The sequence below is a fragment of the Taudactylus pleione genome, unplaced genomic scaffold, assembly GCF_031769625.1.
Source record: "Taudactylus pleione unplaced genomic scaffold, aTauple2 ptg000336l, whole genome shotgun sequence".
Classification (NCBI taxonomy): domain Eukaryota; kingdom Metazoa; phylum Chordata; class Amphibia; order Anura; family Myobatrachidae; genus Taudactylus; species Taudactylus pleione.
The window spans coordinates 2,875,833-2,890,737 of record NW_028284737.1 but is presented as its reverse complement, the minus strand read 5'-3'; the positions used below and the strand labels follow the sequence as shown (position 1 = coordinate 2,890,737).

At 44.4% G+C, this 14,905-nt stretch overlaps 1 protein-coding gene across 1 annotated transcript in view; it reads right to left on the bottom strand.

The window, feature by feature from the left end:
- PDE8B (phosphodiesterase 8B) overlaps positions 1-14,905 on the bottom strand; it is a 154,508-nt gene that overhangs the window by 51,933 nt on the left and 87,670 nt on the right. Inside the window, exon 2 of the mRNA XM_088443877.1 lies at positions 6,881-6,937. Within this exon, the coding sequence (XP_088300003.1) occupies positions 6,881-6,937 (57 nt within the window). The remainder of the gene's footprint in view (positions 1-6,880; positions 6,938-14,905) is intronic.

Below are 14,905 nucleotides of genomic sequence, written 5' to 3'. Positions count from 1 at the left end.
TATTTTCTGTGTTTGTGAATTGTGTGCGCAGTAGCCGCACGTGCATCAACAAAGTAGTGCCAAGCGTGCGCCTGTGTCATAAGTAAAGGGCCGGCTGGCTTGACCGTTAAGGGTGCTGTAACCCCCGAAAGTACACTCCAGTCCAAACCTAAAAAAAAATTATTTTCTGTGTTTGTGAATTGTGTGCGCAGTAGCCGCACGTGCATCAACAAAGTAGTGCCAAGAGTGCCCCTGTGTCATAAGTAAAGGGCCGGCTGGCTTGACCGTTAAAGGGTGCTGTAACCCCCGAAAGTACACTCCAGTCCAAACCAAAAAAAAATTATTTTCTGTGTTTGTGAATTGTGTGCGCAGTAGCCGCACGTGCATCAACAAAGTAGTGCCAAGCGTGCGCCTGTGTCATAAGTAAAGGGCCGGCTGGCTTGACCGTTAAAGGGTGCTGTAACCCCTGAAAGTACACTCCAGTCCAAACCAAAAAAAAATTATTTTCTGTGTTTGTGAATTGTGTGCGCAGTAGCCGCACGTGCATCAACAAAGTAGTGTCAAGCGTTCGCCTGTGTCATAAGTAAAGGGCCGGCTGGCTTGACCGTTAAGGGTGCTGTAACCCCCGAAAGTACACTCCAGTCCAAACCAAAAAAAAAATTATTTTCTGTGTTTGTGAATTGTGTGCGCAGTAGCCGCACGTGCATCAACAAAGTAGTGCCAAGCGTGCGCCTGTGTCATAAGTAAAGGGCCGGCTGGCTTGACCGTTAAGGGTGCTGTAACCCCCGAAAGTACACTCCAGTCCAAACCTAAAAAAAAATTATTTTCTGTGTTTGTGAATTGTGTGCGCAGTAGCCGCACGTGCATCAACAAAGTAGTGCCAAGAGTGCGCCTGTGTCATAAGTAAAGGGCCGGCTGGCTTGACCGTTAAAGGGTGCTGTAACCCCCGAAAGTACACTCCAGTCCAAACCAAAAAAAAATTATTTTCTGTGTTTGTGAATTGTGTGCGCAGTAGCCGCACGTGCATCAACAAAGTAGTGCCAAGCGTGCGCCTGTGTCATAAGTAAAGGGCCGGCTGGCTTGACCGTTAAAGGGTGCTGTAACCCCTGAAAGTACACTCCAGTCCAAACCAAAAAAAAATTATTTTCTGTGTTTGTGAATTGTGTGCGCAGTAGCCGCACGTGCATCAACAAAGTAGTGCCAAGCGTGCGCCTGTGTCATAAGTAAAGGGCCGGCTGGCTTGACCGTTAAGGGTGCTGTAACTCCCGAAAGTACACTCCAGTCCAAACCAAAAAAAAAATTATTTTCTGTGTTTGTGAATTGTGTGCGCAGTAGCCGCACGTGCATCAACAAAGTAGTGCCAAGCGTGCGCCTGTGTCATAAGTAAAGGGCCGGCTGGCTTGACCGTTAAGAGTGCTGTAACCCCCGAAAGTACACTCCAGTCCAAACCAAAAAAAAAATTATTTTCTGTGTTTGTGAATTGTGTGCGCAGTAGCCGCACGTGCATCAACAAAGTAGTGCCAAGCGTGCGCCTGTGTCATAAGTAAAGGGCCGGCTGGCTTGACCGTTAAGGGTGCTGTAACCCCCGAAAGTACACTCCAGTCCAAACCTAAAAAAAAATTATTTTCTGTGTTTGTGAATTGTGTGCGCAGTAGCCGCACGTGCATCAACAAAGTAGTGCCAAGCGTGCGCCTGTGTCATAAGTAAAGGGCCGGCTGGCTTGACCGTTAAAGGGTGCTGTAACCCCCGAAAGTACACTCCAGTCCAAACCAAAAAAAAATTATTTTCTGTGTTTGTGAATTGTGTGCGCAGTAGCCGCACGTGCATCAACAAAGTAGTGCCAAGCGTGCGCCTGTGTCATAAGTAAAGGGCCGGCTGGCTTGACCGTTAAAGGGTGCTGTAACCCCCAAAGTACACTCCAGTCCAAACCAAAAAAAAATTATTTTCTGTGTTTGTGAATTGTGTGCGCAGTAGCCGCACGTGCATCAACAAAGTAGTGCCAAGAGTGCGCCTGTGTCATAAGTAAAGGGCCGGCTGGCTTGACCGTTAAAGGGTGCTGTAACCCACAAAGTACACTCCAGTCCGAACCAAAAAAAAATTTATTTTCTGTGTTTAGCCGCACGTATATATCAAATCGATATAACATAAATGGAGGACCAAACTTTCTCCGATAAAAATAAAATAGAGAAAGATCAAGAACCACTTCCTCCTAGTGCTGAAGCTGCTGCCACTAGTCATGACATAGACGATAACATGCCATCAACGTCGTCTGCCAAGGCCGATGCCCAATGTCATAGTAGAGGGCACATACAATCCCAAATGGCAAAGTTCAGGAAAATGACCTTGAAAAAGACATTTAAATCAGCTGAAGAGAAACGTAAACTTGCCAATATGCCATTTACGACACGGAGTGGCAAGGAACGGCTAAGGTCGATCCCTAGTATGTTCATGACTAGTGGTTCAGCTTCACATGACGATGGAAGCACTCCTCCCACTAAAAAAATCAAAAGAGTTAAGCTGGCAAAAGCACAGCGAAGAACTGTGCTTTCTAAGAAGATATCACAAATCCCCAAAGAGAGTCCAAGTGTGGTGGTGGTTGCGATGCCTGACCTTCCCAGCACTGGACGGGAAGAGGTGGCTCTTTCCACCATTTGCACGCCCCCTGCAAGTGCTGAAAGGAGCACCCACAGTCCACTTGCTGATATGCAAATTGAAGATGTCACTGTTGAAGTACAACAGGATGAGGATACTGGTGTAGCTGGCGCTGAGGAGGAAGTTGGCGAGGAGGATTCTGATGGTGATGTGGTTTGTTTAAATCAGGCTCCGGGGGAGACAGTTGTTGTCCGTGGGATGAAAAAGCCCATCACGGTCATGCCTGGGCAGAAGACCAAACATTCCACCTCTTTGGTCTGGCAATATTTCTATCCAAATCCGGACAACAACTGTCTTGCCATATGTACCATATGTAAAGGTGAAATAAGTAGGGGTAGGGACGTCAACCACCTAGGAACATCCTCCCTTATACGGCACCTGCAGCGCGTTCATAAAAAGTTACTGTCAAGTTCAGAAACTTTGGCTCAGACCGTAAGCAGTCCAGGGACACCTAAATCCCGTTGTCCTGTTGTATCCAAGCGCCTGCAAACCACACCGTCAACTCCCTCCTCGTCAATTTCCTCCTTAGTCAGGATCGGAAGTAGTCCTGCAGGCCATATCACTGGCATGACTGACTCTCCTATCCGGGATTCCTCCGGAGGATCCTGCATTGCTACGCCTACTGCTGCCGCTGCTGCTGTTGCTGCTGCTGCTGGGAGTCGTTCATCATCCCAGAGAGGAAGTAGGAACACCACTACTTTTACTAAACAATTGACCCTCCAACAGTCCTTAGCGAGGAGGATGAAGTACGACAGCAGTCATCCTGAAGCAAAACGTATAACTGAGGCCTTGACTGCTATGTTGGTGTTAGACGTGCGTCCGGTATCCGCCATTAGTGCAGTGGGATTTAGACAATTGATGGAGGTAGTGTGTCCCCGGTTCCAAATCCCGTCTAGATTCCACTTCACTAGGCAGGCGATACCGAGACTGTACAGAAACGTCAGAAAAAGTGTCCTCAGTGTCCTGAAAAATGCCGTTGTACACAATGTCCACTTAACCACGGACATGTGGACAAGTGGAACAGGGCAGACTAAGGACTATATGACTGTGACAGCCCACTGGGTAGATGTATCACCTTACGCAGCAACAGCAGCAGCGTCACCAGTAGCAGCATCTCAGAAACGCCAGCTCGTTACAAGGCAGGCTACGCTGTGTATCACCGGTTTCAGTAAGAGGCACACCGCCGACAACCTCTTAGAGAAACTGAGGGAAATCATCGCCCAGTGGCTTACCCCACTTAGACTCTCCTGGGGATTTGTGATATCTGACAACGCCACCAATATTGTGCGGGCATTACATCTGGGCAAATTCCAGCACGTCCCATGTTTTGCTCACACAATAAACTTGGTGGTGCAGAATTTTCTGAAAAGCGACAGGGGCGTGCAGGAGACGCTTTGGGTGGCCCGAAAAATTTCTGGCCACTTTCGCCATTCAGCGACTGCGTGCCGAAGACTGGAGCGCCAGCAAACACTCTTGAACCTGCCCCGCCATCACCTGAAGCAAGAGGTTGTGACGCGGTGGAACTCAACCCTCTATATGCTTCAGAGGATAGAGGAGCAGCAAAAGGCCATACAAGCCTATACATCCACCTATGACATAGGCAAAGGAGGGGGTATGCACCTGACTCAAGCGCAGTGGAGAATGATTTCCGTGTTGTGCAAGGTTCTTCAGCCCTTCGAACTTGCCACACGTGAAGTCAGTTCAGACACTGCCAGCTTGAGTCAGGTCATTCCCCTCATCAGGCTTTTGCAGAAGCAGCTGGAGAAAGTGAAGGAGGAGCTAAGACGGAGCGATTCCGCTCGGCATGTGGGACTTGTGGATGAAGCCCTTCATTCGCTTTGCCAGGATTCCAGGGTGGTCAATCTGTTGAAATCAGACCACTACATTTTGGCCACCGTGCTCGATCCTAGGTTTAAAGCCTATGTGGTGTCTCTCTTTCCGGCCGACACAAGCCTGCAGAGGTGCAAAGACCTGCTGGTGAACACACTGTCAGCTGAAGCGGAACGTGACACGTCAACGGCTCCTTCTTCATTTTCTCCCGCAACTGGGGCTGCCAGGAAAAAACGTAGGTATCCTAAGCAACCCGCTGGCGGTGATGCAGGGCAGGCAGGACCAAGTTTGGACATCTGGTCCGGATTGAAGGACCTGGCAACAATTTCTGACATGTCTACTGTCACTGCATATGATACTGTCACCATTGACAGAATGGTGGAGGATTACATCGGTGACAGCATCCAAGTAGGCATGTCAGACAGTCCATACCTGTACTGGCAGGAAAAAGAGGCAATTTGGAGGCCCCTGTACAAACTGGCTCTATTTTACCTGAGTTGCCCCCCCTCCAGTGTGTACTCCGAAAGAGTGTTTAGTGCAGCCGGGAACCTTGTCAGCGAAAGGCGTAGGAGGTTGCTTCCACAGAATGTGGAGAAGATGATGTTCATCAAAATGAATTATCAGCTCTTCCAGGGAGACCAGCCTCCAGAAGGTACAGAGGGACCTGTGGTGGTGGATTCAAGTGGGGACGAGTTAATACTTTGTGAGGATGAGGATGTACACACTGAAGAGGGTGAGGAATCGGTGGATGAGGAGGATGAGGATGACATCTTGCCTCCGTAGAGCCAGTTTGTGCAGGGACACATTAATTGCCAGCTTGTTTTGTGGGGGCCCAAACGAACCAATCATTTCAGCCACAGTTGTGTGGCAGACCCTGGCGCTGAAATGATTGATTTGTTAAAGTGTGCATGTCCTGTTTATACAACATAAGGGTGGGTGGGAGGGCCCAAGGACAATTCCATCTTGCACCTCTTTTTTTCTTTGCATTATGTACAGTTTGGGGCCTAGTTTTTCTAACTGCCATCCTGCCTGCCACTGCAGTGTCACTCCTAGATGGGTCACGTGTTTGTGCCGCCCACTCGTGTCGCTTAGCATAGTCATCCAGCTACCTCGGTGCAACCTTTTGGACATAAAAACACTATTGTGAGGTGTGAGGTGTTCAGAATAGACTGGAAATGAGTGGAAATTAAGGTTATTGAGGTTAATAATAGCATAGGAGCAGAAAAACCTACAAATTCTGTGATTTTAGCTGTTTTTATGCTTTTTTTCAAAAAAATACAGATCCAAAACACAAAACCCAGAACCCAAAACACGGAAGGGTGGTTTTGGCAAAACCAATCCAGATCCAAAACACGAAGAAAGATCCAGATCCAAAACCAAAACACAAAACACGAAAAGTGGCCGGTGCACACCCCTACTGCAAACCTCTCGGCCAGGGCAGTCTCTTATTAATGCCGTAGTGCCCGGAAAGAGTTTTTTTTTGTTAAATACCCTCAAAAATATGCTGCAATAAGAAATTATATTTTTTAGAGCCCTTTTGCTGCCAATATATATATATATATATATATATATATATATATATGTATCTGTTATGCCTACTAGGGCCATAGTTGCAAACACCTAACTCCCACTACCACAGGAGCGCTTTCCATCCTAGTACCTCTTACGGAGCTTGTCATTATTTTCCTGAATCACTGATTGCAAAAGGAGGCGCAGTGGCATGCATCATATATAGATGGTTCTACCTGCACGAACTGTATTAGGAGCATGGCTAACTGTAGAGGTAAGCTTAGTACTGAAGGGGGAGCATTCTTCCTGTCCCTCAGAACAGTCATGGACTGGGGCCTCTTTACTGAGGCGAAGGAGGAAGCACTGACGATGAGATGTATAAGCATCTCATCTGCCGGAGTAGGGGAGTGAAAACACTCCCCTCCGGTAATCCCCGGCTGAGCACACAGTGCATCAGCCTATGGCGGATGCGCTGTGTCTCACTCCCAGCTGGACTGGACATGTGCGGGATCTCACAAGCAGCGCGAGAACCCACATGCAGTCCCCAAATCCGTCAGCCACCGCAGCCAGGGACAGTGCTGTCTCTGCTATAGTGGTACGACAGCACCAGCTGCAGCTATCGTTATCGATAGCTGCAGCTGACGTAACGGTCAGGTGAACTGACCGTTCATTAACCAGCTTATCAGCGCTGCTATCTTCTAGATAGCAACGCCTCTGTCATTTAATACATGGGGGAGAAGCGGTCTCAGCGCACACAACGTGCGCTGATACCGCTTCGGTGGTTCATATATCTTCCCGATTGTATCTGGTGGAAGGGGTCATGTTGGAGGGTATGTAACCACTGCGCATGCACTGTCTGCCACATGATTTCCATATAATCAAGCCTGTTAAACAGTGAAGAGGTTATTACCTGAACAGGACTCTGTGTTAGTCTCATAGGTCCCAGCCACAGTTCTGTTGATGATACCTGCTAAAAGAAAAGAATACCTGTTATCCTCTGGTGTCCATTTACTACATACAGTACTCTAGCTGCATAAGGGATAAAAGGAAACAGTGACATTATGTACAAGGAAACTGCCATGGTACCTGCAATAAATAACTCCGCTGATACCTTTCTGGTTTCCAGACATGTATATGTAGGACTGTGAATTCAGTGAACGCTGTAGGAGCCTATGTACAATCTAATAAATTAAAAGTAATTTCAACGTAGACAACACACTTTAAAAATATACCATGTCTAAGGCACCCATATGAAATGTGACAGTACACTATGCTTACATTTAATTTTTTGTTTCACAGTGTATCTCACATCCAGACCTTACGTAACCCTGACAGTACATGTTTTCCAGGTCTCCTTGCAGACTCACAAGTGAAATCATTTTCACCGCTTGCGAATTGAATGGAGCAGGAGGGCAAAAGCTCACTTGATCATGATTTTCAGCATGAATACAGTCTGTAAAAGCGGGGCTTTATGTCCCAAATGTGTCAGTCAGTAATACATACACCTGTGCTTTAGCAAGGAGATATGGAAAACATACACTGCTAAGGCACCTTGAGGACTGGATTTGGGATGCACTGATTTTTGAATTAAGAGTAACTTTCTCCTGAAAGGTCATATTTAAAAACCCCTCTTCCCTCACTAAACTATGTGACTGTCAGTGGGCATGCCACAAATGATGTATGGTAACTATCTGCTTACTGTAGTCATAATATTAATATAATATACCACACCACTCAGGGGCGTATTTATAATGGGTGCAGGGTGTACCACACCAAACTCCCTGCACCCATATGTAGTCTACATATATCTTTCCACCGTCTTCAGAGTGCTGTATTTATACGGTGGCGGCACATATAAATACAGAATTACTAAAAAGATATATGCTCAGTGGAGCTTACAATCTAAAGCAGTGCTACTCAAATTATAATATTGATAATAACTGTGTTATACAAGAATGTGTAAATAAGGTCTTACATCTCCTTAGTTCTTTAAATGTATTGAGAAAAATTGGGCAGAAGTCGCACTGGGAGAAACAGTAAAAACACTTTACTAAGGTCACTCTCTGTATAAGACCATAACTTACGGTATTAACTATCAATTTAAAAGGAATAGGAAACTGACCATGTGATCAGCTTATATCCTACACTGGAAAGACCTTTTCGTCTGGGAACATCCAGCTACTGTACAGTCTCATTGCAGTAAATGTTGTGATGGTTCTAGAGCAGTGTTTCCAAACTCCAGCCCTCAAGCATCTCTAACAGTGCATGGTTTCCTGGCCTGCTCGTAGAATCATAAGGGAAGTAATTATTGCCACCTGTGGATCTTATAAAATGTATAAGTCAGTAATGAATACACCTGTGCTGAAGCATGGAGTATAGAAAATACACACTGTTAAACTGTGTATATATTAGATGATAAATTGGACGATTTGTCTTTTTGTGGCGAATTGGAATGGAAAATCGTTTACATCGTCCAGTGTGTACCCACTATTACGCTCCCCCGTGCGTCATTTGTTGTATCTACAGATCTGCCTGCAGTGCATGGCAATCTGAAGATCCGGCTGACAACATGGTTCTGTACGCGGCAGGAGAACAATATATCAAACGGTCATACACCAGATCATGCATTGCTCAATATATCATGTCATTGCATCAGCCGTCGCTGGGTATGCACATCTTCTAATGTGTACCTAACATTAGTGTTCCCTAAGGACTGGAGTTGGGAAACACTGATCTAGAGTGCTCCAATCCTTTTAAAGTACTCACTTACTGACAACAGACAGGTTCAGAATGTCAACAGTCAGAATGTCGACATGGACTTTAGGTCAACGACCAATATGTTGACATTCAAAAATGTCGACATAGTTAAAATGCCTACATGTTCACGGTGACATTTAACATGCTGATTGTAGAATGTCGACATGTGTGTGGTAACATTTAACATGTCAACACCAGAATGTCGACATACCATTTCTTGCTAACCCCTAAACGTAAATCTATCAATGAACTTCAATAAACTTAAAAATAAGAACAAAAATGTATATTGACAATATGAACATGTTGACATTTTAACCACTTTAGAATGTCGACATATTGGTTGTCAACCTAAAGTCCATTCTGACCGGATCCCAATTTAAGAAGAATAGAGTAAGTCCATATAATATTAAGGGTTCTATTTATTATAAAGCGAAGTGTGTATTTATATCATACATGCCTACCCTCCCGGTTTTCGCGGGAGGCTCACGATTTTCGGGTAACCCCCCGCACCCCATGGAAGGGTAGGCATATCTCCTGCATTCTGCCCACTTCCTAGTGAAGTGGGCAGAATGAGAATTCCTGCGGCGATCGCGGGTCTACGTGAAGGGGGCGGGGCTTAAGATGTGATTCTGCATGAATCACAACATTTGGTCCTGCCCGTATGTAAGTTTCTACCCAATCGCTGCAATTTTACCATGAGGGGGCGGGGCTTAATTACGCGAATCGTTAGGCTCTGCCCCCGTCAGCCCCCTGCTGCTTCTCTTACCCAGGCTTCTCCCAGGAAGAGATTATTAAAGGTAGGCTAGTATGATTTATATGCCTATGTGCACAATTGTTTTGGATGATTTCATACTGTGTATGCACAAGCCGGCAATGCCGCTCAAGAAGTGATACCGTTTTCCATCTCTGTGTATGCCCAGTGCTGTGTATGGGACCCAGGAAGCAAGCATGTGTAGGACATCTAAAGGAGCGTATGGACACCGTATTTCCTGCAGGTCAGCATAACGCCATCCTGAGAGGCGTTTTCAACAAAAGTCATGCTGTTTCATATATTGATGAAGTATGCGGCCCCCATTGTGCGCTCTGGGGGTGGACCACGGATGCAAAAAGAAAAAAGTACAGCGGAGAATAGTTGATAAATGATGAGAAGCCTTATTTGTTGATTTCTAGAGCCAAAAGGCTGGAGAAAGGGGTTTTGTATGTTTAATAAAAAGCACATACTGTACTAACCCTGTAAAAAAAAATAGAACTAGTATATTGTACAGTAAGTCCTTATATTTTATACATAACTAGTGTTTTTTAAAAAGTATGATTTCAGAATATCGATGCCAGATGGCAGAAATCCCAGGGCCGGTCCTACCCGGAGACATAAATAGTAATCTCACCAGTTATACCGTACGTAGCATGTCCTAAAGACTTCCAGGAACTTGCAGCCCAGTAAAGAACAAATCTCACTTTCTACTAAATGATGGATCGATAGACTACAGAAACATGCCACAATTTAAATTTTTCAAGCTCCTCTATGTATAATGTGTGTACAATTTTAATGTAATGCCATTGATTAATGCTACATGATGTTAACGTTGAATAAAAAATCAATAGATAGTTGTATACAATTTAAGAAATATGATGCTGCTACACAGTGCTGGGACTTGGGTTCAATTGTAGATTCTGGTGCTATTTGCTTAGGGTTTGTATGTTCTCCCTGTTTCCACATGGGAAGTGCTCTTATTTTCTTCCAACAGACCAAAGACTTGATTGTAGATTAATAGTTTTTTTAACTTGACTTGTATTTGTTTGCTAATGGTAGGGAAGTTAGATAGTAATTTCTACTGACGCAGAAGCTAATATGTCTCAAAATGATATTTCATTGATAAGAATATGCATTATTATATATACCTTTATTTAATTTATTAAGACTATAAGGCTCATTAATAATAGTGCAAATAGCTGGTGCTGTGTTCAAAAACCAGTGAATGGCTGTGACCACGTGGACTAAGCGGAAGATAACATTGTGGGCCGTCCCACCTACCCACAATCTGTCTCAGATGAGCTGTGAATGGATGAAGGGGACTGAAGCCATGTGTCCCTTTTATCACCACTACTGGGCCATCAGTGGAGGCCTCTGTGCTTTGCGTGACTACGCCAATTTTTGCCCACACCTGTGTAAACAAGTTTTTGCCCACACCTGTGTAAACGAGCTTTACTTTTGTGGGACTTTTTGGGTATTGAAGGCAATTTAGTTCTTTGCCAGACGGCACACTGCCTTTGTCACCAAACAAGAAGTGTATGAATTTTCCACAACATCTGATTTGTAGAAGTACTTGTAATTGGATGTGTTTTGATTCTTCTTGTTTGAACATGGACGATTCACCCTTAGGTTTAAAGCATGTATTCGTAGTGGTGTAGTTACCGAATTAGGATAAAAAACACAGTTACCTTACGCATTTCGTCTCCTTGGAGACTTCTTCAGGGGTTAATCTCTGTGCCTTCACATAAAGGAATACAATTGCACTTAAATATACTGGAACGATGGATATTCTTAGGTAACACTTGGTTCTCAGTAAAAGATGGCAGATTTTGCACCTAGGTAAGCAGAGCAGCACATTCACCTTCTTTCCTTATAGATTCAAAGTGGGAGCTCCTCCCTAATTCGGTGACTACACCACTACGAATACATGCTTTAAACCTAAGGGTGAATCGTCCATGTTCAAATGTGGAACACTGTAAACCTAAATCAGCACCGTCTAAAATTGTATTGGTACTGTACAAAATGTTTTTTATTGTAATAAATTGTATTATGTTTTTAAAAGGGTGTCAACAGCTTTTTGTCCACAAAAACTACTAGGTTTTTATATGTGAATGTTTTTATACTTCAATAGTAGTATTTTGAACTGTTTACCCAGAACAACCTTTTCTTAATTCTAGAGGCTGGATGGAAGCTGTTATATCTAAGCAAAGTTTTGCGGTCAGTCGGCTTGACATACTGTAAAGCGATGTTTCAAGTTTACCCAACACAGATGTAATCCTCACGTCAAGAAATGTAATCTCATTGGTACTGATGGTGTAAGTGAGTTTAGCAGGGGAATCAGAAGAGTTGTGTGATGCAATAGTGTCACACAACAACTTCTCTGTACCCGTCCAAAATATCAGGATGTCATCTATATAACATAAATAAAACAAAATGTGTTGACTGATCTCTGGATGGGTAAAAAATAATAACTTCTCTACTGCATACATAAAGGCATTTGCGTACGATGGGGCCACACAGGACGAAAAATTATTATGCGTTAATGTGAATTCTAGCAATATAATAAAAAGATTAATGTTGGCTCCTACATACAAATCATTATCAGTAATTAAGTCTCTAACAGCACGCAATCCTTCACCATGTGGGATGCAAGTGTAGAGACTTGTTACATCAATGCTGCATAAAAGACAATGGGGCCTATTCATTAAACCTAAAAATTCTCTAGAGATAATTAGGTTTAGAACTCGCATGGAGTTCTAGCTAATTATAGGTGGAATTCATCATTCCACCTCTCCATAAGTATCTATTCCGAAAAGCTGTCATTTTTGCGATGACAGCTTTTCGGGAAATAGATACTTTTCCCTGCCTACACTACCTTATCGCATCTGGAAACAGTGCTGCGCATGCGCTGTTACATCTGTAAAACCAGCGCATGCGCAGCACTGCCTACAGATGCGTTAAGTTTGTGTACCCCCCCACCCCCCTCCATTCACCTCCCCCCCCCGACTTACCTGTCCGCGCAGCAGCCTCCGGCTCCGTCCTGCTGGTCTGTCATGTGGTTTCCCAGCAGACCACATGACAGATTAGAAAAAAAAAAAACTTTTTTTTTTTTCAAAACTTTCTTGTGCTCTGCTGGGGAGCACACATGTCCGACCAGCCTCCGGAGCCTGAGGACGGAGCAGAGCGCCGGAGGGACTCGTCGGGGGACCTGCACACGCGGATACAGGTAAGTCGATTCTGCTATTCGCCACCTCACAGTGGCGAATAGTAACTGCATTAAATTCCGAAAATTGATAATTTTCGGAATTTGATGAATACCACAATTTCCACATCCCCATACTAATGTATGGGGAGTGTGGAAATTGACGCAGGGGAACTTAGCAAGGAGATATCTGATAAGTATGAAGATTCTGTATGCATGGCTGGATCATAGCATCCAGATAAAATCGCTAAAGGTTGGCACAGAGACCCACGGGCAGAGATAATGGGTCTGCCCGGGGGACTCTGGACCTCATTCAGAGGCGGTCGTTAGTTGCAAGTGGTCGCACTGAATCAGGGCGGCCGCTTGCATCCTGAACGGCTGCCTCCTTGTCGATCGTTAAGCTGTGGATTACCACCCACATCTTAATGACCGACCAGGTTGATGGTCGCGATGGTGTTCATCGGGGCTTACGACCAGACCCTAATGTTGGGTCTGGGCACTCGTAAGCCCCAGGGAGCTTTTTGCTCTGATGGAGCAGGAAGCTCCCCACTGACATCACTGATGATGTCAGTGCGGCCGCCCCAAAAACGGTAACCACCCCCCCCGGCCCGCCTACTAAATGGGACGAGCTGTCGATCAACATCGACAGCCGCCACTTTGGTAGCGAGCTCCGGAGCAAAAGAGTTTATCTGTCGCTCCGGGGCTTGCGCATGTGCAGTGCGGCCGCTGCGCGTGCGCAGGACTATCCTTCGAGTCGGTTACGAGCGCATCGGCGCTTGCGACCGACTCTGAATAAGGTCCTCTGTGCATTCTTGTACATTTTGGGGATGGAATAGAATACCGGTACCACCAGAAACTCAACGCACAATGACCGCACAATCTCCTCTGACAGACTTAATGAAGACAGAGCCTCAGAAAATAACAAATCTAACTGCTTTTTAAAGACAAAGGTTGGGTCTGTAGATAAAGGACCATAAGTAGAGCTATCAGCCAACAATCTAATAAATTCATCTTTATACAACTGCAGGTCCATAACGACAATAGAGCCACCCTTGTCCGCTCCACGAATGACAATGTCATTTTGTTTGCTTAAAGATTTCAAAGCACAATGTTCTTGTTTAGTCAGGTTAGAGTAGGTGTGATGTGACCCATCACTGATACTTTGTTCCAAAAGTCTTGAAAATGTTCTAATGGAAGGATTAGAGTATTGGGGTTCAAAGTGAGAACGCGGCATAATTTGGCGTAATTGTCTTGGAATAGACTGGTGACTGTGTGGCACCGCAGAAGAATCCTGTTTGCCAAAAAATTATTTTAGCTTGAGTGTACGTTGAAGTTTAAATGAATCAATCTTCCACTGAAACCCGTCATGTTTGTTAATGTGAACAAATGAAAGTCCCTTATTAAGAACTGAAATTTCAGAATCATTAAGAGGGACTGAGGATAAATTGAAAATTAAATTTTCTTGCCCCTTGGGGGTTTGTCATTTGTTCTGCCTCTTGGTCTGCCCTCCTTGTCTTGTCACTTTGGTCTGGTACCTGCTGGCCATGCTCTGGTATCCACTCCTAAAGGGATGTATTTACCACCCCTTGATGTTGACGGTGCACTCCAGCTATCGTTGTCACTAGGAGATGTGCTGGAATTGAGCATTTGAGCAGTAATGGGTCTCCTTCTCTTTGAGTAAGAAGTAAAACTAGGTTTGCTACCACTGTTAAGCCAGCCATAGACATTGTACTGATTGTAATCTTGTTGTACCTTGTCATGTTTTTGTTTTTTGTATTGTAGCAAATCATGATGATAACGTTCAACCTTTTGTTTCATTTTATTCAACCAATTGCCACTAGAATCTCAAATAAAAGATGGCAAATGAGTGTCCTCAAAAACTTTTATTTTATCTTGTACTAACTTTAATTCCCGGGAAGACTCCTCCACAACTAGCAGGATTAAATCCATGGAGCACTTATTTAATATTGCAATCCATTTTTTGCAAAATGGAATGCTATGCCTGCCAATGGTATATATATATATATATATATATATATATATATATATATATATATCTATATTAGGGGTGTGCACCGGCCACTTTTCGTGTTTTGTGTTTTGGTTTTGGATCTGGATCTTTCTTCGTGTTTTGGATCTGGATTGGTTTTGCCAAAACCACCCTTCCGTGTTTTGGGTTCTGGGTTTTGTGTTTTGGATCTGTATTTTTTTTTAAAAAAGCATAA